Source organism: Eptatretus burgeri, chromosome 6 (genome assembly GCF_056783735.1).
Source record: "Eptatretus burgeri isolate ZD-2024b chromosome 6, Ebu_testis_v1, whole genome shotgun sequence".
In the NCBI taxonomy this organism is placed as follows: domain Eukaryota; kingdom Metazoa; phylum Chordata; class Myxini; order Myxiniformes; family Myxinidae; genus Eptatretus; species Eptatretus burgeri.
Genome location: NC_140966.1, coordinates 103370100 through 103396736, shown reverse-complemented (window position 1 = coordinate 103396736; position 26637 = coordinate 103370100). Strand labels below are relative to the sequence as shown.

General features: G+C 45.7%; 1 protein-coding gene across 14 annotated transcripts in view; it reads left to right on the top strand.

Moving 5' to 3' along the window:
* LOC147025500 (uncharacterized) overlaps window positions 1-26637 on the top strand; it is a 186633-nt gene that overhangs the window by 141773 nt on the left and 18223 nt on the right. For 9 of the 14 annotated variants that reach the window (XM_085886971.1, XM_085886972.1, XM_085886973.1 and 6 more), the window contains one exon: window positions 9681-9737. In XM_085886971.1, the coding sequence (XP_085743097.1) occupies window positions 9681-9737 (57 nt within the window). Of the gene's footprint in view, window positions 1-3853; window positions 4105-8751; window positions 8783-9680; window positions 9738-17054; window positions 17201-26637 lie in introns of those variants that run through there. The other 5 variants (XM_085886977.1, XM_085886976.1, XM_085886982.1 and 2 more) reach the window with 4 other exon arrangements.

Genomic DNA, 26637 nt, shown 5'->3' with positions numbered 1-26637 from the left:
GGAACTACCGCCCGGAGCCAGTCACGGGTGGGGGTTTAACCTCACCACAACTCAGTCCGCATTCTACCCGCGCGAAATAGGGTCCGATCGCCGAATGGTCAATTTACCGAAGTACTCGCGCGAGTAGCGTACCGAGGAGTTGTACCACGCCACAGGTCGACTCTTGACATGAACCGCTTGAGCAGCTCGTTCCGTACTACAGGGATAACCGAGCGGAGTTATCGTCGACCTTGACGGTTCAGATTAGTTACCGGGAACTTACACCCACTACCAATCCCTTACGTGATGTAAGATGGAGATTCAATAAAAGGAAGGAGACGAAGCAAAGCGGGAAACAGTTCAACAAGCAAGCACTTTATTTACACACACACCGGCAAGCACGTATTCACAGTCAAGACAAGATGCAGCAAAAGCAAATAGAACGCAACAGCAATACGACCGAATAAAAGGGAATTATTTACAACATTTAAACAGTTCTACTTGTCGGGACTCAGCACCACATCACTCATTCCAAAAGCAAAGGCAAGAAAGCCACCCTCACAGGTAAGGAGGGAGACAGGTCCGTGGACCAAATGTGCGTGGAGCCTGGAGGAGCGGCCAGGTCCACGAGACAGAGAAGGTCTTACCCGCGTCCTCGTGACGCGATGGCGGGCAAGCCGCAATGTCCGCGCCGCTGCGCCCCGACTCCGTGCCCCTGGCGTGGTCGGCGAGCCCTATCTGGCATGCTCAGTGCCAGCAGTTTTGTTGGGACCACGTTTAGGGTGGGGGAGGAACGGGGCCCCCCGGCACTATCTCAGCGCGGATGGGGGGGAGGGAATTGCTGATGCTCAGGGTCGGGAGAGGGGAATGGCTGGCTGGCTTGGATCCCGCAACGAGACGGCACCAACGATGAGACGAGCGACCCCCACACCGCAACCTCGATGCCGACGGCCATCTTCACTCGACCCGAACTCGAACTCCACTCGACCCAAACTCACGTCTTCACTCGCCCCGACCAGCCGCCCGAGTCGCCTTGTGCTCGCGTCTTTATAGGCCGGAGGAGGAGCCTGTATGCAAATATTAGGATCAAAACGCGATTGGAGGCGGGGCCACGCCACCCTCTGTTCAGCCATTGGCGTGGCAAAAAGGGGCGTGAGCCTCTTTTGATCCGAATTCTCTCTCGTAAAGAATCCACGTTCATCGCGCTTGGAGGCGGGGCCATACCGCCCGACGCTCGCCCATTGGACGGAGAAAAAGGGGGCGTGAAGCATTCCTGATCCGAATTCTCTCTCTCTCTCTGAGTGGAACGCATTCGTACCCGCGGCTCGACGCGTTCGGCATCAACTACCGAACGGCTCCTGGACAGCACGACGTTTGGTGTTGACTGGAGTGTGGTCCATGGTTGTAGAAGGAGATAGGTGAAGGTGGTGGGGGGTTTGCTGTAGTGGTTTGGTGGTTAGCGGGCGTCGTTTGGGAATGGCGGTGAAGCGATGTTTGCGGGATGGAGTTGTGAAGGTAAAGGTAGTGGCTGTTTGCGTTGTTTGCGGCTTAATGGTCCAAAATAACAATAGAGAAAGAAAAATGGCTAACTCAAAGCGTCACAGCCCAGATGAATCACACATATTCCCTCTATACAACGGGTTTGGGCTAACAACACATGAACTTACTGATATATCTCACCTGAGGACCCTTTATGGTGTAATGCGAATTTCCACAACCGTAACAATATGTTCCAAATTTCCGAAGTAAATCCTTAGTAAGTCAAGGTAATATGTTCCAAATTTCAGAACTAAAACTTTTGTACGTCGAGGTAATATGTTCCAAATTTCAGAAGTAAATCCTTTGTAAGTCGTGGTAATATGTTCCAAATTTCAGAAGTAAATCCTTTGTATGTCGAGGTAATAGGTTCCAAATTTCAGAAGTAAATCCTTCATACGTCGAGGTAATATGTTCCAAATTTCAGAAGTAAATCCTTTGTACGTCGAGGTAATATGTTCCAAATTTCAGAACTAAATCATTTGTACGTCGAGGTAATATGTTACAAATTTCAGAAGTAAATCCTTTTTAAGTCATGGTAATATGTTCCAAATTTCAGAAGTAAATCCTTTGTAAGTCATGGTAATATGTTCCAAATTTCAGAAATAAATCCTTTGTAAGTCAAGGTAATATGTTCCAAATTTCAGAAGTAAATCCTTTGTAAGTCATGGTAATATGTTCCAAATTTCAGAAGTAAATCCTTTGTAAGTCATGGTAATATGTTCCAAATTTCAGAAGTAAATCCTTTGTACGTCGAGGTAATAGGTTCCAAATTTCAGAAGTAAATTCTTCGTACTTCGAGGTAATATGTTCCAAATTTCAGAAGTAAATCATTTGTACGTCGAGGTAATATGTTCCAAATTTGAGCAACGTCCATCTCCTCATTGTGAGTTTGTCACAAAAACCCTTGAAATTCACGTTGCTGTGTGTGTGTGTGTGTGTGTGTGTGTGTGTGTGTGTGTGTGTGTGTGTGTGTGTGTGTGTGTGTGTGTGTGTGTGTGTGTGTGTGTGTGTGTGTGTGTGTGTGTGTGTGTGTGTGTGTGTGTCCGTCCATCCGCCTGAAATGTGAAACAAATAGATTGATGCATGAGTAGATCAATTAATTTTTTACATCAAATAAGTCATCTACAATTGTACATACTCATTACCCAGCGCTCACGAAGAAAAGAGCAGGGTGAAGCGATCAGTGGCATAAGTACGTATGTCATACGTCGTATGTGTCTGCATTTTGTTAAGATCGAAAACCGTTCAGCGGAGGAAATTGAAACTTTACCACATCATACATGACCATGTGATGCAGCTGTGACCACTCCATCTGGGCAGTGTTTGTCTCCGGACGTATCCAGGCGGTGTTTGTCTCCGGACGCGCCCGGGCGGTGTTTGTCTCCAGATGTGTCCGGGCGGTGTTTGTCTCCAGACGTGTCCGGGCGGTGTTTGTCTCCAGACGTGTCCGGGCGGTGTTTGTCTCCAGACGTGTCCGGGCGGTGTTTGTCTCCAGACGTGTCCGGGCGGTGTTTGTCTCCAGACGTGTCCGGGCGGTGTTTGTCTCCAGACGTGTCCGGGCGGTGTTTGTCTCTGGACTGTGTTTATATCTGAACATGTCCAGATGGTGTTTGTCTCTGGACTGTGTTTATCTCCGGACATGTCCAGACTGTGTTTGTCTCTGGACTGTGTTTATCTCCAGACATGTCCAGATGGTGTTTGTCTCTGGAATGTGTTTATCTCCAGGCGGTATTTATCGTTTGGCTGCTAGAAAATGGATTTCAGACGTTATTTTGTTTCCATCTTCAGTGTTATTCCATGCAGAATCATTTTGATGAAACAGTATAAATCCTAATTAACGCTCCACCGCACGTCTGTCTTCCTTTCCTCTCACTTCATGCTGCCTTCTCTTTCCCCACCCTCCTCTCTCCCCCTTCCACCTCCCCACTCTCCCTCTTCCACCTCCCTACTCTCCCCCCTCCCCCTCTCTTCCCCTTCCACCTCCCTACTCTCCCCCTCCCCCTCTCTCCCTCTCTCTCACCCACCATTCTTTATCTCCCTTCTCTCTCTCCCCCCTCTTGCTATTCCTCCCAGTGAAGCAACGGGTGGTATTTGCTTGTGCAAAATGTTTTATATCAATCACACAACACCCTTTGATGAGACTCCCACCAACAGCACTCCATACGTATGCATCAATCACCCATCAATGCTCATGCTACCTAAAAGTCCTGCCAACATCTCCATACCCCTCTATTTCCAATACTTCCAGGTACCTATCTAATTATAATTTAAACAAACACTACATGCCCAAACGTATGCGGACACCCCTTCTAATTCGTGGATTTTGTTCTTTCAGCCACACCCATTGCTGACAGGTGTATAAAATCAAGCACACAGCAATGCAATCGCCATAGACATACATTGGCAGTAGAATGAGCCGCACTGAAGAGCTCAGTGGCTTTCAATGTGGCACCATCAAAGGATGCCACCTTTCCAACAAGTCAGTTCGTCAGATTTCTGCCCTGCTTGAGCTGCTCCGGTCAACTGTAAGTGCTGTTACTGTGAAGTGGAAACATCTCGGAGCACCAACAGCTCAGCTGTAAAGTGGTAGGTCACACAAGTTCACAGAACGGGACCGCCGAGTGTTGAAGCGTGTAGCGCGGGAAAATCGGTTTCTATGGCCAAGCAGCCACACACAAGCCTTAGATCACCATGTGCAATGCCAAGTTTTGGCTGGAGTGGTGTAAAGCTCACTGCCCTTGGACTCTGGAGCAGTGGAAACGCGTTCTCTGGCGTGATGAATCACACTTTACCATCTGGCAGTCCGACGGACGAATCTGGGTTTGGCGGATGCCAGGAGAACGCTACCTGTCTGAATGTACAGTGCCAACTCTAAAGATTGGTGGAAGAGGAATAATTGTCTGGGGCTGTTTTCCATGGTTCAGGTGAGGCCCTGTAGTTCCAGTGAAGGGAAATCTTAATGCTACAGCCTAAATAACATTCTAGACGATTCTGTGCTTCCAACTTTGTGGCAACAGTTTGGGAAAGGCCCTTTCTTGTTTCAGCATGACAATGCCCCCGTGCATAAAGCGATGCCCGTAAAGAAATGGCTCATTGAGATCGGTGTGGAAGAACTTGACTGGCCTGCACAGAGCCCTGACCTCAACCCCATCAAACTCATTTGGGATGAATTAGAACGCCGACTGTGAGCCAGACCTAATCGCCCAACATCAGTGTCCGACCTCACGAATGCTCTTGTGGCTGAATTGAAGGAAATCCCTGTAGCAATGTTCCAACATCTCGTGGAAAGCCTTCCCATAAGAGTGGAGGCCGTTGTCGCAGCAAAGGGGGGACCGACTCCATATTAATACCCATGATTTTGGAATGAGATGTTGGATGAGCAGGTGTCCACATACTTTTTTGCCATGTAGTGCATCTCTTGTTTCTGCTGCCACTACCTTTCCAGGGAGACCATTCCATGCATTAACCACTCTCTGAGTAAAAGTCCCCTACCTTACCACCGTCTTAACTCCCCTCTTCTTTACTCTCAGGCTATGGCCCCTGGTCCTATCACTGTCTACTCTGTTGACTAATTCATCCACACTTATTTTATCTCTGCCTTTCATCATCTTAAACATCTCTATCATATCTCCTCATAACCGCCTCTTTTCTTGTATATAAAGCCCTGTCTCCTTCAGCCGATTCTCGTAGATGAGTCGAGCTAGGCCCTGCACTGAACCCTCGATATGGCAGCTATGTCTTTCCCGAGTTGTGGTGACCAAAACTACCTCTTTTAATTTATAAATGATTGCCCTCCAAATACAACCTAAAACCCAATTTGCTTTACTGATAGCTGCCTGGCACTGTGCTGCCTGCTTACCTCCTGTATCTATTACCACTCCCAGATCCTTCTCCTGTGTGACATGCTCCAAGACTACCCTATTAGTCTGTGACATGCATTCTTTAATCCCTATTTTCGTTGTTATTTCCCATCCCCAGCACTTTTACATTTCTTTACGTTAAACTGCATCTGCCAATCTTTTGCCCAATCAATGAAAGTATGAAGACTTTCCTGAATCGTGTCACCCCCTCTCTGCGATCGACCTTATCTCCATGCTTTGTGTCATCTGTAAATCAATGAAGCCAACCCTGAACCGCACTACCCAAAGCCGATACTTAATCTCACTCTTTAGACTTGAACATTCGACAATTCCTGCCCTTCATGACAAACCTGGAAGTAAATGAGAAACGGCACACGATCTTAAAACACCGGCTGCAACAATTGGTAACTACATAGACCATGAGGTATATCTGATTTGGTGGCGCCGTAGTTAGAGCATCTGTTCTGAGTCTGTGGAGGTTTGATCCCTAGCCGAGTCATTCCAAAGATTATAAAAAATGGAACATGCTGCTTCCTTTCTTGATGCTCTGCATCTGCAAAGGATGGAGCACGGTAAAAACAGTTCTGAGTCTGTGGAGGTTTGATCCCCAGCCGAGTCATTCCAAAGATTAAAAAAAAATGGAACATGCTGCTTCCTTTCTTGATGCTCTGCATCTGCAAAGGATAGAGCACGGTAAAATAACCAAGACAGTCACAGCACAGGCTTTGGTGGGCTTCATGGCCACCTGTGTTGAAGTTCCTTCTAAGTGGAATCCATCCTCACTCGGAAGATTTGAAAAACAAGTACAGAACATTGGGTCACCGACTGAAAACAAAGGGTTGTGGTGTAATGTATTCCATGATGACCTCCACCACCAAAGGTGGAAGGAAGTAGATTGTTTTCACCCTTGTCTGTTTGTCTACATGTTACTTGCAAAATCGAAGATTTTTCATGTTGGTTAGTCGATTTTGTTAGTCTTTGTCTGCCTGTCTGTCTGTCGCCTACAGGTCGCAATTTTATACACATGATAGAGTTTGTCATAAGGAAGAAGCCTATTGTGTTTGAGGTAAAAAGGTCAACATAAGCCAAAGGTCAACAACTTTGGTGAGATTTCTAAAATCCTCAATTTTCATCCGATTGACCTGAAATTTGAAGAGGATTTATATTTCAGGTCACTGAATTCAACTAGCCAATTATTTTTGAGGTCATCATAGACCAAAAGGTTAACATAGGCCAAAGGTCAACAACTTAAGTGAGATTTCTAAAATCCTCAATTTTCATCGGATTGACATGAAAGTTGATATCAGGTCGCTGAATTCAACAACCAATTATTTTTGAGGTCCACATAGGCCAAAGGTCAACAACTTAGGTGGTATTTCTAAAATCCTCAATTTTCATCCGATTGAATTGAAATTTGAAGAAGATTTAAATTTCATGTCACTGAATTCAACTGGACAATTATTTTTGAGGTCAACATGGACCAAAAGGTCAACGTAGTCCCAAGGTCAACAACTTTTGTAAGATTTCGAAAATCCTCAATTTTCATCCGATTGACTTGAAATTTGAAGAGGATTTATATTTCAGGTCACTGAATTCAACTCGGCTAAGCGCATGTAAGTGGTTACCACCCCTATTTTAGGGCATACCCTGACTTGAGTGGCATTTTTGAAAGTCACAAAGACTACTACTGGTCATGAAATTTGGTTCATTGCACAGACAGTATTCCATAGGACCTTAAAATATATAGGTTCATGGGTCTATGATGTATATTACTGAATCTACAGGATTTTTATTGAATATACATGCCCAGTATTGGTCTTTTTTCTTGTTTCACCTTAAAATATGACATATATTAGACCATGCAAAAATACAACATATAAAACATTCCATATGAAATTTCTCATCCAGTCAAAAGGTTGTCACCCACCGTCTGAGAAAATCAGCATTTGTGTCGGTCAGTGGTGGATTCGCATGATATATGCACATTCTGGCATATTTTTATTTTTTTCTTGTTTTATTGCCCTTTTAGAGCCTGGGACTATGAAATCCCCTCACAAAATGACTCGTTTATCAATAACTCATATTTACGTGTCTTAAATTATTCGACTTATTACCAATAATCAATGTAAAAAAAAATTGAGATGATCCAAGTGGATACTTAATTACAGCGGCTTGACCGAACTTTCCAACCCAAATGTCCGACTGCACGTCACGTTTTTAAAAAAAATGCTTTTATTCTTCTGTGCATCAGATTATTTTCACGAAAATTTATTTACAAATGGGGCACAGTGATATCGATATAATAGTATAAAAAATATATTGAAAACATGCATGGCTTTGGTTTAGAGTAATTTTGCATTTTTGTCCGACTGCACGTCACACTTTTTGAATTTGATTAAAAAATAAATTTTCTTAAATTTTTTTTTTTAAATATTTTTCCAGGTATTTAAAAAATATTTTATTAATTTAGAATGCAGTTTAAACAGTTTTAGAGAATTTAGAGAGCTTTTTGTTACTCCCAAAATTGATTGAATTGAAAATTTACGTCCAATAATTTGTTCGATAAATCATCTCTCTTTTAGTGCTTTTCAGCATCTGACAGTCACTGAATAGAGCAGTAATAAAAAAATAGGTATGTATTATTTCTTAATGATCCCAGAAATTGGTATTTTGATTATTACATTAGTTGTTAGAATAAGTTACATACTATGACCTTCATTTATTTTGCAAAAAAAGAAAAATTAGGTAATTTCATTTAAAACTCGCAAAACCATCAGAATAGGTACCCCTTCTTAAAAGTATCATATTTCGGTGTATGTGTATATATATATATATATATATATATATATATATATATATATATATATATATATATATATATATATATATATATATATATATATATATATATATATATATATATACATACATATATATTCATATTAATCGAGTATTAGAATAGCAAAATTTCCAATTTTGTAAGGATTTTGAATGAAATCAATTGAGCTCCACCCAAATCTATTTAAAATGTTTCGTTGTTGTTTTTTGTTGTTTTTTTTTGTCTTGAGCCACTGCTTGTAAAAATGTACTTTATCGGCAGATATATCTTGTTCTTCTTATTCCTATTTTAACTTCTTTCAAGTGTTGAATGTTTGAAATAAACCATGAAGTAAGTAAGTATTGTGTGTGTAAAGTTTGGGTGAGCCTAGCTTGGGAAGTGTAATTCATACGCGTGTCCTCTGTATAACCAGGCAAGGCCCAAGCAAGATAAGGAGACTCGCATTGGATATGTCGGTGATCTGTGTACAGCTCGATAAAACCCTCTCGTGGTCTGTGTTCTGAGTGCAAGGAGTCTGGCACCAGCCATAACGAGGACCCAGAGGGCAGAATGCCATCGGCGGCCTGTAAGGCTATATCAGGCTGCACACGGACATTGAGGCAGTTAGTGAGTGGTGTGTGAGGAGTGCATGCAGAGAGGCAGGACAATGATTGAAGCCGCTTCTCCCATTCCGCTTACAGAAGTGCATGTATCATTAAAGCCTTTGTTCCCTTTTGTGAGTCAGTGGTTGAGTGCCTTAGGTCTCGGATATCTGTTGTTCAATGCACAGTTCTATCTCTCTTTATTCATTATCATCTATCTTTCATCTGGGATTCTTTGTTTATATTCTCTTCTGTTTTTAAAAAAACCTTTTTTCTTTCTTAGGAACATGTGTGAATCTCATTATTGCCTCCTGCATGTACAAAACGTTCAGCATTTCAGTAATTCATGGGGGGAACTTAACTTAGGTTAATAACTAGTTTGTAGAGACTGGCGAGATACAGATTCCGTCCAGGGAAGGAATTGTGCTTCCTGCTCAAGTGTGGATTTTGTTAATTCTGCCATTCTCGAAGCGCGTTGCTTCGGCATGGTGGTTCCATGTTAGCGATCACCCTGTCGACGTGACACTTTCAACATGAGATGCGTAAACTGGTTCGGTTGTGGACTGTGAGAAACACAGAAGCGCCCTCTGCATAATGCAGTGTGAGCTACTAAACTCTTCGCGATAGCATCACGAGACCTCAATTGGCTTTAAAAGCCTTTTTTTGGCAGAATAGTCAACCCTGTGGAAATGAATCAATCCATGGATGCTTGCCTGGCTCCCTGGCCATCATCAGCGTGGAGTGTGTTCCACAAGAAAATGAGCTGGCAAGCCATCCCGCGTGGGAGTATGCACTGTTAGCACCACTTAACTGGACATACCTTCAGTTTTCTTTGTGAAATAATGCTCTATTTAATGTTCCTAACGTGATGTTTCTTCGTAGATATGTTGCATGTTGTGAAGGTCGAACCTGAAGCATTGGAGGCTTCAAATCCAACTGGTGAGAGACGATTGTTTTTGTTTTTGCTGGTTTTTTTTAACCTCAAAGGTCCCGTGCAATATAAATTCATGCTTTATTTAATTAATACATTTTGGTTTCTCTAAATATGTATTCATCGCTGTTTTCCTGAGTAAAAGCTTTGTCACGAAACTCTCGTGTATTTCGGATGTGCTTTGCCACCCATATTTTCCCACCCTTAAAATTTTGTAGCCAGTATGGCGGAGAGCATCATGCGACCCTTTGACGTAAGTTCAGGAACGCTCATGTCAGGAAGTGTATGACGGTAGAGCTGCTTCGCGCCCATGCACTCTCTACAATCGCGATACCGTCTCCGATTCTTGAAAGAAGTAATGAAATGCTGAATTCACTCGTGAATCATTCACTTTTTCACATCAAATATTCGCTTACGCCATTGATGATTCGCATGTGAACAGCTTGGTTTCTTTTCTTTTTTTTCACTTTTTTTGTCTTGAATATTTTGTTGTTTCAAAACCCAAAGTTTATTTTTGTTATTTTTTAATCAATTGACGTCCAACCAATAGTCGGGCACTCTCAAAACTTCAATTTATTGTCAGGATAACATTTTAATTGAATCCACATTTGTAGTTTATCAACATCAGTAAAAAGCCAGTCGTTTATTGAAAATCTCCAAGTTTTATGCTGAAGAATATTGTTGCGAATTCGCGCCCGCCAGCGTGCGATCGGCCGCTCGACTCGAATGGCGGCCGCCTCGCCCACCGGACGGACAATTCTGTCGTGACCCTCCGGGAACTATCGGGCGGAGCCAGTCACGGGTGGGCCTTTCGACCTCACCACAATCGTGCCAATCGGCCACCCGCGTCGGATAGGGTTGTTCGTCAAACTCGACCTACCTAAGTACCCACGCGGATGGTAAACCGGGCGATCGTACCTCGCCGCAGGTCGACTCCGGACACGAACCGCTTAAGCGGTCCGTTCCGTGCTATCGGGATAACCGAGTGGTGTTGTCGTCGGCCTCGACGGTTCCGATTAATTATCGGGCGTATTAAGCCCTCTACGAACCCTTTACGTGAAGCAAGATGGAGATTCAAACAAAGGAAAGGACGCAGCGAAACTGGGAACAATTCAACATAATGCACATTTATTACCCAGCCCACGAAAAGCACACATATACAGTCAAACAGTCAGAATGCACATATATCAATTTAAAACAAAAACAACAATGCAGAGCTACGACCGAATACGCGAACACACGGCAACACTTATTCAGTTTTACTTCACAGACGGCGCCGACACACATTTACTCAAAAGCAAAGGAAAGAAGCCACCCTCATAGGCAAGGGGGCAGACGGGCCTGTAGGCCAATATGTGCACGGGACCTGAAGGAGCGGTCAGGTCCGCGAGACCGGGTGGGTCCTACCCGCATCCTCGTGGCGCGTTGGCGGACGAGCCGCAGACGTCCGCGTGGCTGTGCCCCGACTCCGCGCTCCTTCGCGGGTTTCGTTGGCACCGCTTGGAGTGGGGTGGGAACGGGGCCCCCTTTTTGCACTATCTCAGGGCGGGGGAAAGGGGGAAATTGTTGATGCCCTGGGGGAGGAGAATGGCTGGCTGGCTTGGGTCCCGCGACGAGCGATCCCACCGCGACCTCTTCGCCGACCGCCGTCTTCCCTGCCTCAGACCCGAGCTCCTTGGCCTCCTCCCACAATTCTCCTCAGCCGACTGCAGAAACCACCTTGACGCCTTCGCCTCCACACTCCACTCCGCTCTCCAACCCGACTTGACTGCCAAAACTCTCTGCCTCTCCACCCCAAACTCTCTGCTCTTCCACTCTCTGCTTTCAAAACTCTCTACCTTCAAAACTCTCTGCGATTCTCTTTGCGCTCGGCGCTTTATAGGCCGGCAGGAGAACCCATATGCAAATTTCCGGATCAGGATGAGCTCGGGAGTGGAGCCATGCTCGCCCATTGGACAGTGCAAAAGTGGGCGTGAACCTCCCCTGATCCTAGAATTTGCATATTTCGATTTCACCCGGTCGTGCCTGGAGGTGGGGCCAAGCCGCTCCGCGCTTGCTGATTGGACGGATCAGAAGTGGGTGTGTAGCATTCTTGATCCGAATTTTCCCTTGGAAAGGCCGCTATTTGCACTCGCGACTCGGTGCGTATTGCTTGAATGAGCCCAAGACAGCCCGACGCTCAGTGTTCACAGGTGATGCGGGAATGGCCGTAGAAGGAGAGAGGTGAGGGTGGTGGAGGGTTTTTGGTGGTGGTTTGATGGTTATGGCAGTTGATTCAAAATAAAGATAGAACAGAAAAACGCCTAACTCAAAGCGTCGCAGCCCGAATGAATCACATAAATTCCCTCTAAACAACGGGTTTGGGGCTAACTACACATGTACTTTGAGTTATCTCACCTACGGGACCTGAATGGTGGTTTGCGAATTTCCACAGCCGTACAAATATATTTATTAAAATACCAAACACCTTTTTCTTGTTTGAACACAAAAATGGTAATTTTCTTGAAGCCTTCTTCCTGTCATTTATATAATATAGGTCAGGTATGGGAGCATGTGCCAGAACAGCGCGTCGCTGCATCCACTTTCCGCCGGTACTCCAGAGGCCTCCGTCTGGCCATCCCCCAGGCAGAGGCCAGGCCCATCCCCATCTCCTTGAGATGATGGTCAACCTGTTGCAACCATGAGGCACGTGGTCGGCCCACTGGCCTCCTCCACTCATGAGACTCCCTCGCTGAGAGAATCTGATGAGCAGGATCAGCGTCAGGAAAACGAGCCACATGTCCATACAGCGCAACTGACGCTCATGGACTATGCAGGTAACAAATCTCATCCGAGTCTCTCTCAGCAACCGCTCGTTGGACACAAAATCCGACCAGCGATAGCCAAGGATTCTCCGAAGAGACCTGGTACCAAAGGAATTAAGTCTCCGTCTCAGATCCCTGGTCAGAGTCCAAGTCTCGCACCCATAGAGCAAGACTGGAAGTACCAAGGACCTGAAGACTCGGACTTTCCTCCTCCCGCACAGGTACCGGCAGTGCCACACCCCATGATCCAGTGAATCCATGACTCCACAGGCCCGACCCAGACGTCTATTGACCTCTGACTCGCAGCCAGCAGAGACATGAATATCACTGCCAAGGTAAGTGAATCTCTCCACGACCTCAACAACCTCACCACAAACAGACACAGACAGGACAGCAGCATCCAAGATGTCACCGAAAGCCTGGATCTTAGTTTTGACCCAAGAAACCCGTAATCCCAACGGCTCCGACTCCTCATTCAGCACCTCAAGGGCCCCCAAGAGGATGTCTAAAGTCTCCGCAAAGATGACTGCATCGTCTGCAAATTCAAGGTCTGAGATCTTGACATTCCCAAACGATGCACCGCAACTTGATCTCTCCGACATCCTCCCTAAAATCCAGTCCATACAAGTGCTGAAAAGTGTGGGGGCAAGTACACATCCCTGACGAACTCCAGTAACAACTGGAAATAAGTCAGAGATGGTACCACCACACTTCACAGCACTCTCAGTACCAGAGTAGAGTTCAGACATCAGATCGATCAGTTTTGGTGGCACCCCACGACGACCAAGAATCCTCCAGAGGACATCCCGATTCACTAAATCGAACGCTTTACAGAGATCAACATAGGCTGCAAGCAGCCCCTGCCGAAACTCTCGTCTGCGTTTGGTGAGGACACGAAGTGCAAGGATACGGTCAATCGTTGACCTCTTTGGTGTAAAGCCTGACTGCTCTGGAAGCTGGTGCTCAAGCAGATGGTGGCGAACCCTATCAATAATTATCCGAGCAAAGACCTTGCCCGGCACTGAGAGCAGTGTCACCCCTCAGTAGTTGTTGCAGTCTTGGCGATCACCCTTCCCTTTCCAGAGAGGGTCAACAAGGCCCCTCTTCCAGTCAGTTGGGATGATGCCTGTGTTCCAGGCAGAGCACAAAACTGCATGCAACGACACGAGTGCAGCATTTCCACCAGCCTTGAGAAGTTCGGCATGGATGCCACAGATCCCTGGAGCTTTGCCCCGTTTCAACTGGTTCACCGCAGCCCGTGTTTCCACAAGCGAAGGTGGACCACAGTTGATTCGAGGGTCAGCAACAGGGATTGTAACACCCTTGACGTCCAACTCGACAGCTGGGGGATCAGCCTGGTACAACCGCTCCATGTAACCAGCCCAGCGGGCCTTCACTTCAGACTCCTCTGTCAAGAGCCTACCACTCTCTGCTCGAACTGCAGTTCTCCGAGGGATGGGCTTGGATGAACGTAATGCGCGAATTCCCCTGTAAGCGGGACGAGAATCACCTGTCCACAGGTGATGCTCTACCCCCTCACAGATTCCTCGCACATAGGCCTCCTTGTTCACCCTCAGTGCACGTACAGTTTGACGCCTCAGCTCCCTGAACAGCTCAGCTCTGCCATTCAGCCTGGCCCTGCGACTCTGGTCAATGGTATCCAGTGTCCCTTGAGAGACAAAATTCTTCTTTGCCCTGCGGTGAGCTCCAAGGCATCCACCGGCAATATCAAGGACGGTGGTCTTGAAGGCGCTCCACAACTCTTCAGGACCCCCAAAAGCACCCAGACCCCTCAAGTGTCCACTCAGCCTGTTCGCAAACCCCTCAGCTACTCTCTCATCCCTGAGCTTGGCAACATCCAGCCTGGGCTGGGATGGTACCATTCTCCAGGATTTAAGGTGCAGCTTTAGAGTTGCTACAACAAGCCTGTTGTCAGTATTGAGGAACTGAGCACTCCGGTAGACCCTGCAGTTCTGGATCATCCTCCAACGACCATCAATGAGGACATGGTCAATCTCCTTTGCCACACCGCCAGCGTTGGAATACCAAGTCCAGCGATGAGCTTGTGGGCGCTGAAATCATGAACCAGCCACCCTAAGTCCATGACTTCTTGCAAAGTCAAGGAACTTAGTGCTATTCTGGTTCATAGTTCCTGACCCATGAGGACCAACACACACCTCATAACCATCCCTATCAGTTCCAGTCGATGCATTGAAATCCCCCAAGACTAGAAGTGTATCTCGTCTGGGGCACTGATCAACCACAGACTCGAGTGTGGCGTAGAATGCATCCTTCACGGTGAGATCACTCGCCTCAGTCGGAGCATAAACAGAGACCAGGGAAATGACATCTAAGGAGTGACGAATCCTTAATCTCATAATACACTCGTTGACCAGTGTTACCTCAATTATCATTGGGGTCAGCTTATTGGACACAGCTACAGCAACTCCTTGGGTATGGTAACCATCAGAGCGACCAGACCAATAGTAGGTGTAACCACCGACCATTATCTCGCCGCAATCCGGTCTCCGAACCTCAGAGAGAGCTGCAATCCCGATGTCCAAACGCTTGAGCTCAGATGATAACAGAGATAGGTGATCATCCTCTCTTAGGGATAGGACATTCCAGGCACCCACCCGAAGGGACCGCCTCAGGTTAACCCAAGGAGACCGCCGTCTGGTGGACGACACCTCAGCACCACTCCGACACACTCTCCCGCAATCTGACCCAGGGATGTTACCCCGTGGTTTCCCTCCTATCATCAAAGATTGGGGGTCCCGAAGGCTTTGCCCCAATCCCGTCATCCGGTGAGCTGCCCTGCGAAGGGAAGCTGCACAGGAGGTACTCCCACGGAGCGGGTTTTCAGATTTTTTTGCGTTTTGCGGAATGAAGGGTTTTACGGTAGCCGGAGTGCAAATCCTGCCACCAACCTCCTAATAAGAAGTGACCCAACTGCAGGAGGACGTCCGCAGACACAGTTGGGCACTAGATATGGATGGCCGTTGGCTCACAAGGAGCTCCTCCGCCCTTTGACAGGTTTTGTTTTTAATCCTGCTGGGTGTCCATATCCAAACACCCTCCTCACCAGAAAACCTGGTGGGGGAGACGGTTTAGTCGCCGACAACCCGACCATGGAACAGGTTAGTACAGGTTTACATGGTACCTGTAGCAGGTCACAGATCGAACCTGACCTGACTTTAATGAGTCCTCAGTCCATAATATAAAAGATTAAAATTTCAGAAATATATGAGAGATTAATGCGACGACAGGAAATAGCCCCCCCCCCACCTCACCCCCATCTATTCCAAATGCTAAATCAGTTTGTATTCCCCTCACTTATACGGTAATGTGTAAACTCCTTGTATGTGTCATCATATACATTATGTAAAGTATTAAATATGTAAAGAAGGTGTCCCACGACATCCGATACTATCGATGATTGGTTCTGCACATTAACTCTCCAAGTGGTTGAGTGAATTATTGCAACCTGTTCTCAAGGAATTCTCCGAGTACGTAATCAAAGATTCGTTCACGTGTGCTAAAACCATGCGTGAATTGGAGTGGGACCGGAATGCTGTGACCATGTGCTCCTTTGACGTATCCAGCCTGTTCACGAATGTTCCTCTCCAAGAAACCATCAATTATGTGTACGACAGCGCTGTTTCATAGCAACCTCGAACCACCCTGTATCTCTGAAGCGGTCTTTGTGGATCACATGAACGTGGCAATATGAGCAGTGGAGTTCAGCTTCAATGATAACTTGTATGCGCAAGGAGACGGAGAGCTATGGGATCACCATTAGGTCCACCGGTTGCAAACATTTTCGTTGGCTTTCATGAGAAGCGTGTGTTCCATGGAATGAACATGAACATGAACATTAGACCTATGGTATACTACCGATTATGTGGATGACACGTTTGCAATCTTCAATACTCCAACCGCCTGCACTGACTTCCTCATACATCTCAATGCTCTCCATCCTGCATTAAAGTTCACGTGTGAGACGGAGCAGTCAAATGTACTTCCCTTTCTGGATGTGTGAGTCGAGAAGACTGAGGATTGATTCTTGATGACTGTCTACCGCAAGGCTACCTTCAGTGGGCAGTACACATGCTGGGACTCCTTAAGCTCAACATGCTACAAGATTGCCATTATGAATACCCTTGTTTATAGAGCGTGGGCCATATGGTCACCCTGTCTTCTTCCTGCTGAAATGAGCGCATTGAAACCATTCTCTGGGATAATGGCAACCTTGAGCGACTCATCTGTGGGTTCATACAGCCCAAAACTGCCAATTGCTCTGAGAACACTATATTTGGACCAGAAAAGTGTCCGGTTTATCTTAAACTGCCATGGAGAGGTAAAAATCTCTCAAAAGTTTGAATAACAGGTAAAACGGTCAGTTTCACAATGTTACAACTCTGTTGCAATGAGAATGATTTTTACCACCCACAAGTTGCTCCCCTCAGTCCAGAAAGATGTGCTCCCACAAAACTGAACAATGTTATTTATGAATTTCAGTGCTGGTGTGATGCCAGGTACGGAGGTCGCACATCACTCAGACTGGTGGATCGGGGATCAAGCAGCACATTCCATTGGCAATCCGGAACAACTTGGAGATAACCATCCCGTGCATGTAAGAACCCAACAAGAATGCCTGCTCAAAAGTGAGTCTGCCATTGGTCAGCACCTCCTGAACAATCCCGAATGTGCCCAGGATTATCACGTTGAACAGTTCCAGATTGTGGCACGTGCGTGCACTGAAGCACATTTATACACACACGAGCTCCTGTTCTTTGCAAACACTGCATCTGTTCTGACTTGAATCCATAACAAATGGGAGGTCACATGTTCCCTCGGTGCCTTAAGGCCATGATGTGTATGTTCGTGTCAGTAACAGTCCAAAGAACCAATCCTCAACGGTCTGAACAAATAAATTGTTTCATTATGTGTCTGCATGTCTGGTATTCTTGCGTGTGTCCTGACAAGCTGCAAGACGAAAAGCTTCGACAATGTCTGTTATTTTTTCTGCTATTTTAAAATTTTGTACAACCAAACATTTATTCATATACACTACCGGTCAAAAGTTTTAGAACACCCCCATTATTCCAGTTTTTACTGAAATGTAAGCAGTTCAAGTCCAGTGAATAACCTGAAATGGTACAAAGCTAAGTGGTAAACTGCCAGAGCTTGAAAAACAACAACTTTAGATTTCCAAAAACGAAAAAATAATGTAAATTTCAGAGTTGTTAAAAAAGGCCCTTTTCAGGGAACAAGTAATGGGTTAGCAACTGCAGCTGTTCTGCAGCAATGGAATTTTATGAAGCCTTGAAAGTTGATGAAAACAATTCCCACAGGTGTCCCAACTTTTGTTGATTAGTTCCAAACCCTCTGTCTGTATAAAAGCAGTGTTGGAACAGACTGTGTTGCTACATCCTCTGAAGCATTACTTGGACAATATTGCACTGCAGGAAGTAGTATATTGCTATCATTATGGTGAGAAAAAGACGATTAACAAAGGAAGACAGACAGACCATTATAACCCTTAAAAGTGTAGGTCTTTCCTTGAGAGAAATTGAAAAGAAAACCAAGGTGTCAGTGAGTACAGTTTCCTCCACCATCAAAAGGCACTTAGAAACTGGAGGAAACTCTGACAGGAAGAGGTCTGGCAGACCCAAAGCCACAACACAATCAGAAGACAAGTTTCTGAGAGTCTACAGCTTGCGTGATAGGCAGCTCACAGGACAGCAGCTTCAAGCACAGCTTTACACTGGTCGAAGTAAGGAAGTCTCAGTTTCAACTGTGAAGAGAAGACTTCGAGCTGCAGGTTTGACAGGTCAAGTGGCAGTAAGAAAGCCATTGCTAAGATGGCAAAATAAGAAAAAGAGGCTTGCCTGGGTCATGACGCACCGCCAGTGGACTACTGAAAACTGGAAGAAGGTTTTATGGACCGATGAATCAAAATTTGAAATCTTCCGTTCATCACGCATGGTTTTTCTCCGTCGAGTAGGCGAAAGGATGGTTCCTCAGTGTGTGACACCAACTGTCAAACATGGAGGAGGAAGTGTGATGATCTGTGGCTCTTTTGCTGGATCCAGAATCGTTGACTTGCACAGAGTGATTGGCACCCTGAACCAAAAGGGCTACCACAGCATTTTGCAGCGACATGCAATACCCTCTGGTCTACGCCTAGTTGGTCAGGGGTTCATCCTACAGCAAGATAATGACCCAAAACATACCTCCAGGCTATGTCAGAACTACCTTAGAAGAAAAGAACAGCACAGTAGGCTTCAAATCATGGAATGGCCAGCACAGTCTCCAGACTTAACCCCATCGAGCTGGTTTGGGATGAACTGGACAGAATGGTGAAAGCAAAGCAACCTCCAAGTGCAACACATTTGTGGGAACTTCTGCAACAGTGTTGGGAAGAACTTTCCAAACAACGTTTGATTTCCATTGTAGAAAGAATGCCACGAGTATATTCGGTTGTTCTATCTGCAAAAGGTGGCTACTTTGATGTGTCAAAAATTTAGATTAAATTTTGTTCAACAAAAACGATTCCATGATTTATTTTTTATCTGCATTTATTTATTTGTTCTATGCTTTAATTTCAGAGTACATTGAAACATTAAACTGCTTAAATTTCAGTAAAAACTGGAAAAATGGGGGTGTTCTAAAACTTTTGACCGGTTGTGTATACTGCGGTAAAACTGTTATTACCCTCGCCAAAGGATAGGGTATTCCATTTGGGTCCGTTTGTCTGTCTATTTGTTTGGTTATCTGTTTGTCTGTATGTCTGTCTGCTCGCACAGAACTTTCGTGTTTTTCTCCGCAACCGCTTGTCATATTGAGACAAATTTTTCACCATTGGTGCGACTACTCATGTGGAATGTTTTAATGGTAATTATGACGTGGTGTGACAGCCATATTGGAAAAACTTTTTACCTCTGTATCTCTGAAACCGCACCAAGGAAAAAATTGAAACTTGGCACATGGCAAGTACTCCTCATGGGGAACGAGTGTGATTTTTGATGACATCATAGGTGCCCTCGTTATGACGTTATAATGGCATATGGAGAATGTCACATCCGATCAGTATGAAAAATTTTGAGGGTCATCTCGGGATAAAATGGTCCACAGAAAAACATTTTAAATGACGTCATCGGTCACGTGATTTGGCAGCCATATATATATTTATATATATATATATATATATATATATATATATTTTTTTTTTAAACCTTTGAAAATCTTCTTCTCTGAAGTGGCTGAACAAATCGAGGCGAAATTTTACACGTATGACCGCCTGTCCATGAGGAACAAAAGCTTCACACATGATATCATGTCACATGGTTTGGTAGCCACATTGGATGTACCTTTAAACCGATAAAAAATACACCACTCAAAATAAGTCCTGGCGAGGGTCTGCAATCTCTGATTGCTCTTTTTCCTGTTTCAAAGTACATTGCCCAGCTCTTGCTATAAACCGAAACTTGTATGGGTTTTTATGAAGCTTAGGGATCCAAAAAAACCCAAAAACGGGGATTACATGATTTATCTCTTTACATTTCATGTTAAAATTATTACTCAACACTTCCTGATGCTCAGCTGTAATCTCTTGGAGAAGCTTTTGACATGGATCAATGTGCTATTTCCTATCGTGGATTATGGTAGGACCCCATATCGAGGGATGATGTGAGGAAAAATGGCCGCCCATTCAAATGTGTGCACAATAATACGCTTATAATAAACTATAGAGTGAAGTCAAAAGCATTTAAAAGCCATACCTTTTATTTTAGAGCTTCTAATAACAGATTGAAACCATACCAAAATAACAAAATATATAAAACATTAAGCATTTTATTACTTTAAAATTAAATTGCAGAAAAAAGAAAGACAAACATTAAAAAAGTAAATATATCCATCCATTTATTGGGACCATACTCTGTACAGAGCGTCAGTGCTGCCGAAGCAGTCTCCTGGGCCATTGGGCACAATCCTGGATGGGTCACCACTCCAACACAGGATATTCAAATTTCTCGATCATCCCAGCAAGCTGGTACTCATTTTGCCAACCTCAGAAGGATGATAGGAAGAATCAACCCCACCTGGTATTAATTCAACATCTGAGCAGGATTTGAACTCATGACCATTGGATCTGAAGCCCTGTACCCTCACCATTAAGCCAACATGAGGCATAACCAAATATCATGTTCACCATAATAACAACCAAATATTGTTACGAATTTGGAAGCCTTGTGCACACAGACAGACAGCCGTCCCCTTCAGCTCAGTTATATCGGTAAGTGTGTGTTTCCAGTTAGGGTCCCGTCCCTAGTCGAATGGGAATTCAATGTTCATGCGCTACGGAGTTATTTTGATAGTCAGGGTTTTCTTTTATTTTTACATCCACACCATCTTCGCTCTCACAGCACCAACACTCTGCTCGCGGCATTCTTCGTGCACTCGCCAGCAAGCGCGCGTGGGCGGAGTCTAACGTAGGCATGGCGCCCCTCCTTATCCAATCGGCAAGGAGCGGGCTAGGGTGGTCCAGAAAAAATAATGAACACATTTCCTCTCTCCACATGGCTATTTTATGCCTTCATATATAACTAAAGAGCATACAAAATTTTTCTTCAAGAAAACAATATTTAGGGGTCACCCCATTTTATTCCGAAATCAGAGGTCCCACATATGATATGATACAAATGTTTGTTACGTAACAATTTATGATTGTACTGCTGCCTTAGTTGGAGTCGGGATCATCTTATGGTGGTTTGATACCAGTCTAAGCAGGAATTTTTTCTGGTCCTCATCCTTGGTTAATGTTTCATTACCTTCGCATTCTGCGAAAGGTTATGTATTGGTCGCTGTGTATTTATTTATTTATTTATTTATTTATTTGTGAAGATGTATGTGTGTGTTTGTTTGTTATTCGCATAACTCAGAAAGTATTAAACCAAATCGCTTGAAATTTGGTGGGATGATGGGTTATTATCCAACGAACATTTGATTAGATTTTGGGAGCGATCGGGTTAAAGGTCAAGGTCAAGGTCACGGAAAGGTCAAATTCGTATTTTTACCATAGCGCGGTCAATTTTGATCGAATTGCCATGCAACCGATGCCAAAATGTTCAGAATTCATTGCCCAATCTTGTGATGGGCGACATGACACAATTACGTCATTACCCTTGTTTTTAAAAGAAAATGTCCCAAATCCTGGCATTATAATCAGTACCAAAATATATGTTTGTGGGAGATGCCAATGATTATTTATTTGTTTCTTATTCGCATAACTTAAAAAGTATAAAACCGAATTGCATGAAATTTGGTGGGATGATTGGTTATTAGCCAAGGACCATTTGATTAGATTTTGGGAGCAATCGGGTCAAAGGTCAAGGTCAAGGTCATGAAAAGGTCAAAATCGTCTTTTTACCATATCGCGGTCAATTTTTATCCAATTTGCATGAAACTAATGCCAAAATGTTCAGAATTTAATGCCCAATCTTGTGATATGCAACTTGACACAATGACGTAATTGCCCTTACTCGCGGTTGGGGGTCAAAGGTCAGGGGGGGTCACGACCTTGCAGATGTGCGTATTTTTATCATAACGCAGTCAATTCTTATCCGATTCGTATGAAATCAGCACCAAAATGCTCCTTGTTTTGTTCCCCACACTCTTATGCCAAGAACAAAACAGTAGCGGCGGCGAAGGTATATGCTCTCTACGAGTGCCCATTCTAGTTATATTTTTGAATTAGGCTGATTCCCCGTTCCGCAGTGTCATTTACTACTTTGAGCTTAAAGGACCGAGCCCGTAGGTCATTGTACAATGGATCATCGGTCCACTGACCAGGAGGTTTCTTCAAGAATGTTTGAGAGGTTGCTATTCCAACTTCTATCAAAACATCAAAGAAGGAACTGGTCCTTTTTGTCACAAGGTCCTCCAACTTGAGGTGTTCCCCTTTATCCTTGATCTGTAGCCGCCGAGGACAATCAGGTAACTGTGGACGCTGTAGGATCTGGACCATCTTTTCCTTTGTTAGGGTTAGGGTTAGTTTTCCTAACAGTGCGATTCAAAGAGTTCCCTGTGATCATGAGGAAAAACGTGTAACTATTTGGCAACCATATATACAGTGGGGAGAAGAAGTATTTGATACACTGCCGATTTTGCAGGTTTTCCCACTTACAAAGCAGGTAGAGGTCTGTAATTTTTATCATAGGTACACTTCAACTGTGAAAGACGGAATCTAAAACAAAAATCCTGAAAATCACATTGTATGATTTTTAAATAATTAATTTGCATTTTATTGCATGAAATAAGTATTTGATACATCAGAAAAACAGAACTTAATATTTGGTACAGAAACCTGTTTGCAATTACAGAGATCAGACGTTTCCTATAGTTCTTAACCAGGTTTGCACAGACTGCAGCAGGGATTTTAGCCCACTCCTCCATACAGATCTTCTCCAGATCCTTCTAGTTTTGGGGCTGTCGCTGGGCAACACAGACTTTCAGCTCCCTCCAAAGATTTTCCATTGGGTTCAGGTCTGGAGACTGGCTCGGCCACTCCAGGACTTTGAGATGCTTCTTACGGAGCCACTCCTTAGTTGCCCTGGCTGTGTGTTTCGGGTCGTTGTCATGCTGGAAGACCCAGCCACGCTCCATCTTCAATGCTCTTGTTGAGGGAAGGAGGTTGTTGGCCAAGATCTCGCGATACATGGCCCCATCCATCCTCCCCTCAATACGGAGCAGTTGTCCTGTCCCCTTTGCAGAAAAGCATCCCCAAAGAATGATCTTTCCACCTCCATGCTTCACGGTTGGGATGGTGTTCTTGGGGTTGTACTCATCCTTCTTCTTCCTCCAAACACGGCGAGTGGAGTTTAAACCAAAAAGCTCTATTTTGGTCTCATCAGACCACATGACCTTCTCCCATTCCTCCTCTGGATCATCCAGATGGTCATTGGCAAACGTCAGACGGGCCTGGACATTCGCTGGCTTGAGCAGAGGGACCTTGCGTGCGCTGCAGGATTTTAATCCACGATGGCGTAGTGTGTTACTTATGGTTTTCTTTGATACTGTGGTCCCAGCTCTCTTCAGGTCATTGACCAGGTCCTGCCGTGTAGTTCTGGGCTGATTCCTCACCTTTCTCATGATCATTGAGGCTCCATGAGGTGAGATCTTGCATGGAGCCCCAGACCGAGGGAGATTGACTGTTATCTTGAACTTCTTCCATTTTTTAATAATTGCACCAACAGTTGTTGCCTTCTCACCAAGCTGCTTGCCTATTGTCCTGTAGCCCATCCCAGCCTTGTGCAAGTCAACAATTTTGTCCCTGATGTCCTTAGACAGCTCTCTGGTCTTGCCCATTGTGGAGAGGTTGGAGTCTGATTGATTGAGTGTGGACAGCTGTCTTTTATGCAGATAACGAGTTCAAACAGGTGCAGTTAATACAGGTAGTGAGTGGAGAATGGGAGGGCTTCTTAAAGACAAAACTAACAGGTCTGTGAGAGCCGGAATTCTTACTGGTTGGTAGGTGATCAAATACTTATTTCATGCAATAAAATGCAAATTAATTATTTAAAAATCATACAATGTGATTTTCAGGATTTTTGTTTTAGATTCCGTCTTTCACAGTTGAAGTGTACCTATGATAAAAAAAATTACAGACCTCTACGTGTTTGTAAGTGGGAAAACCTGCAAAATCGGCAGTGCATCAAATACTCGTTCTCCCCAGTGTACATATATAATGGATATATATTGTTGCGGATTCGCGCCCGCCGGCGTGCTGACGGCCACGTAACTCGAATCGCGGCACGTCGCCCACCGGACGGACAATCCAGTCGTGACCCTCTCGGACTAACGCCGGGAACCAGTCACGGGTGGACCTTTCGGTCTCACCGCGATCATGCCAATCGGCCCCCGCGTGGGAAAGGGTTGCTCGCCAAATTCGACCTACCTAAGTACCCACACGGAGGGTAGACCGGGCGATCGCACCTCGCCGCAGGTCGACTTCGGACACGGGCCACTTAAGTGACCCGTTCCGTACTATCGGGATAACCGAGCGGTGTTATTCGTCGGCCTCGACGGTTCGATTAATTATCGGGCGTCTTAGCCCACGACCAACCCTTTACGTGAAGCAAGATGGGGATTCAATGAAAGAAATGACGAAGCGAAGCGGGAAAACAGTTCAACAATAAGCACATTTATTTCGCGATGAACGGAAAGCACACATATACAATTCCACCAAAAGCACATGTAAAAGAAGAAGACAAAAAGCAAATGCAACAATGCAGATCTATCCGACTACCGGGCACTCGGCAACACTTATACAATTTTACTTCACAGACGGCGCCGACAACACATATTCCCAAAGCAAAAGAAAAGAGAACCACCCTCCAGGATGAGGGGGTAGGCGGGCCTGGGGCCGAGACCGTGTCGGGCCTACCCGTCTGATGATGAGACGCGAAGTGGCGGTGGTGCCTCAACTCCGCGGGCCTCGCGGACAGTGTCTGGTACGGGGTGGGAAGGGGGCCCCCTTTGTCGCACTATCTCAGCGCGGGGGGAAACAGGAGGGGGTTGCTGATGCTCGGGGAAAGGAGGATTTCACAAAATCTCGGGTCCCGCGACGAGCGTCTCCACCACGACCTCGGTCGCGCCGCCGGCCTCTCCCTCCGCAGTTCCCCGAATCCGACGCGAGCACCCCCTCAACCGCCTTCGCCGCCGCCGCCTCTCCACAGCTTCGTCCGATCGCCCTCTCCGTCTCCTCTCTTGACTCGTCCCAACTCTTCACTGGCTCCGCGAACTCCCAACTGCGAACTCCAACTGCGAACTGCCCACTGCGAACTGCCCACTGCGAACTGCCAACTGCGAACTGCCCTCTTCTGACGAACGCAGTCGTTTTTATAAGCCCCGTGGCTTCGCTCTTTTACCCTTGACCCTCTGCCTCCGACCTTTCACCTCTCTAACTGGCTCCCCATTGGCCCGAGGAAAAGTGGGCGTGAATGCTTTTTGATCCATGAATTTGCATATAGCGACCGCCCTCCAACGCCCTGGAGGCGGGGCCAAATCGCCCCTCGCTCACCGATTGGACGGAACAAAAGTGGGCGTGAGTCGTTTTTGATCCGTTTTTCTGCGGAAAGTCCGTGATGTTTTTGAACACGCTGCTCGGTGCGCGCCCCGCACGAGTCCAGCATCGGTGCCCACGAGTGGCGCGAGATGACGGTGATGCGATGGTGGCGAGTTGTGACGGTAAAGGTCGTGGCGGTTGTGGTGAAGCGGCGTTGTGGTTGGTGGTTGTTGTTGTGATGGCCGCGTTGTGGTTGGTGGTTGTTGTGTGATGGCTGTTGAGACGTGGTTGGTGGTGGTAATAATGGCAGCTGGTCCAAAATAAAGATAGTAAAAGAAAAACGGCTATTCTGAAGAGTCGCAGCCCTCATGAATGACATTTATTCCCTCTAGACAACGGGTTTGGGCCTAACTACACATATACTTACCGAGATATCTCACCGAGATAAGGGACCTGAATGGTGGTTTGCGAATTTGGTCAACCACAACAATATTATAGGGACATGCTTGGGGTGACCTCTAAGTATCCACAAATCGAGCTCAAATTCCACACGTGTGTAAGTTAACCCTAGTGGACAAAAATAAGGTATGTGGAGAAATAATTTGACCAACATCATTTTTTACTGTAACAGTTTAGACCACCCTAGAGCGGGTGTCTCACCCTCCCCGTTTCCGACTCAACACGATCGCCATTAAGCATGCGGCCAGAGGTGAGGAGGTTGGCGGAGCCACAAACGCCTTCTCTCGGGACTCCGCCCAGAAGGCTGGAAGTTGCCCTGCCTACCGTGCTCCTGTCCAATGGAGGGCGGCCAGGGAATCGCGCTATGGTTCCGACCAATCAAGAGGCGAGTGGTCAGGAGAAGAGGCCCCTCCCTCCTAGAGAAAAAGGTTGGTGATTGTGGACGAACAGGGGAGATTGATCTCGTCCTGTCGCCGGCGTCTGCTCTCATCTCGTCCTGTCGCTGGAGTCGGGTTCTCCGTCAGCTCGAGCGCATATGGTCTGCTGGAGCGCGGGTCGCATCTCGTCGACGCT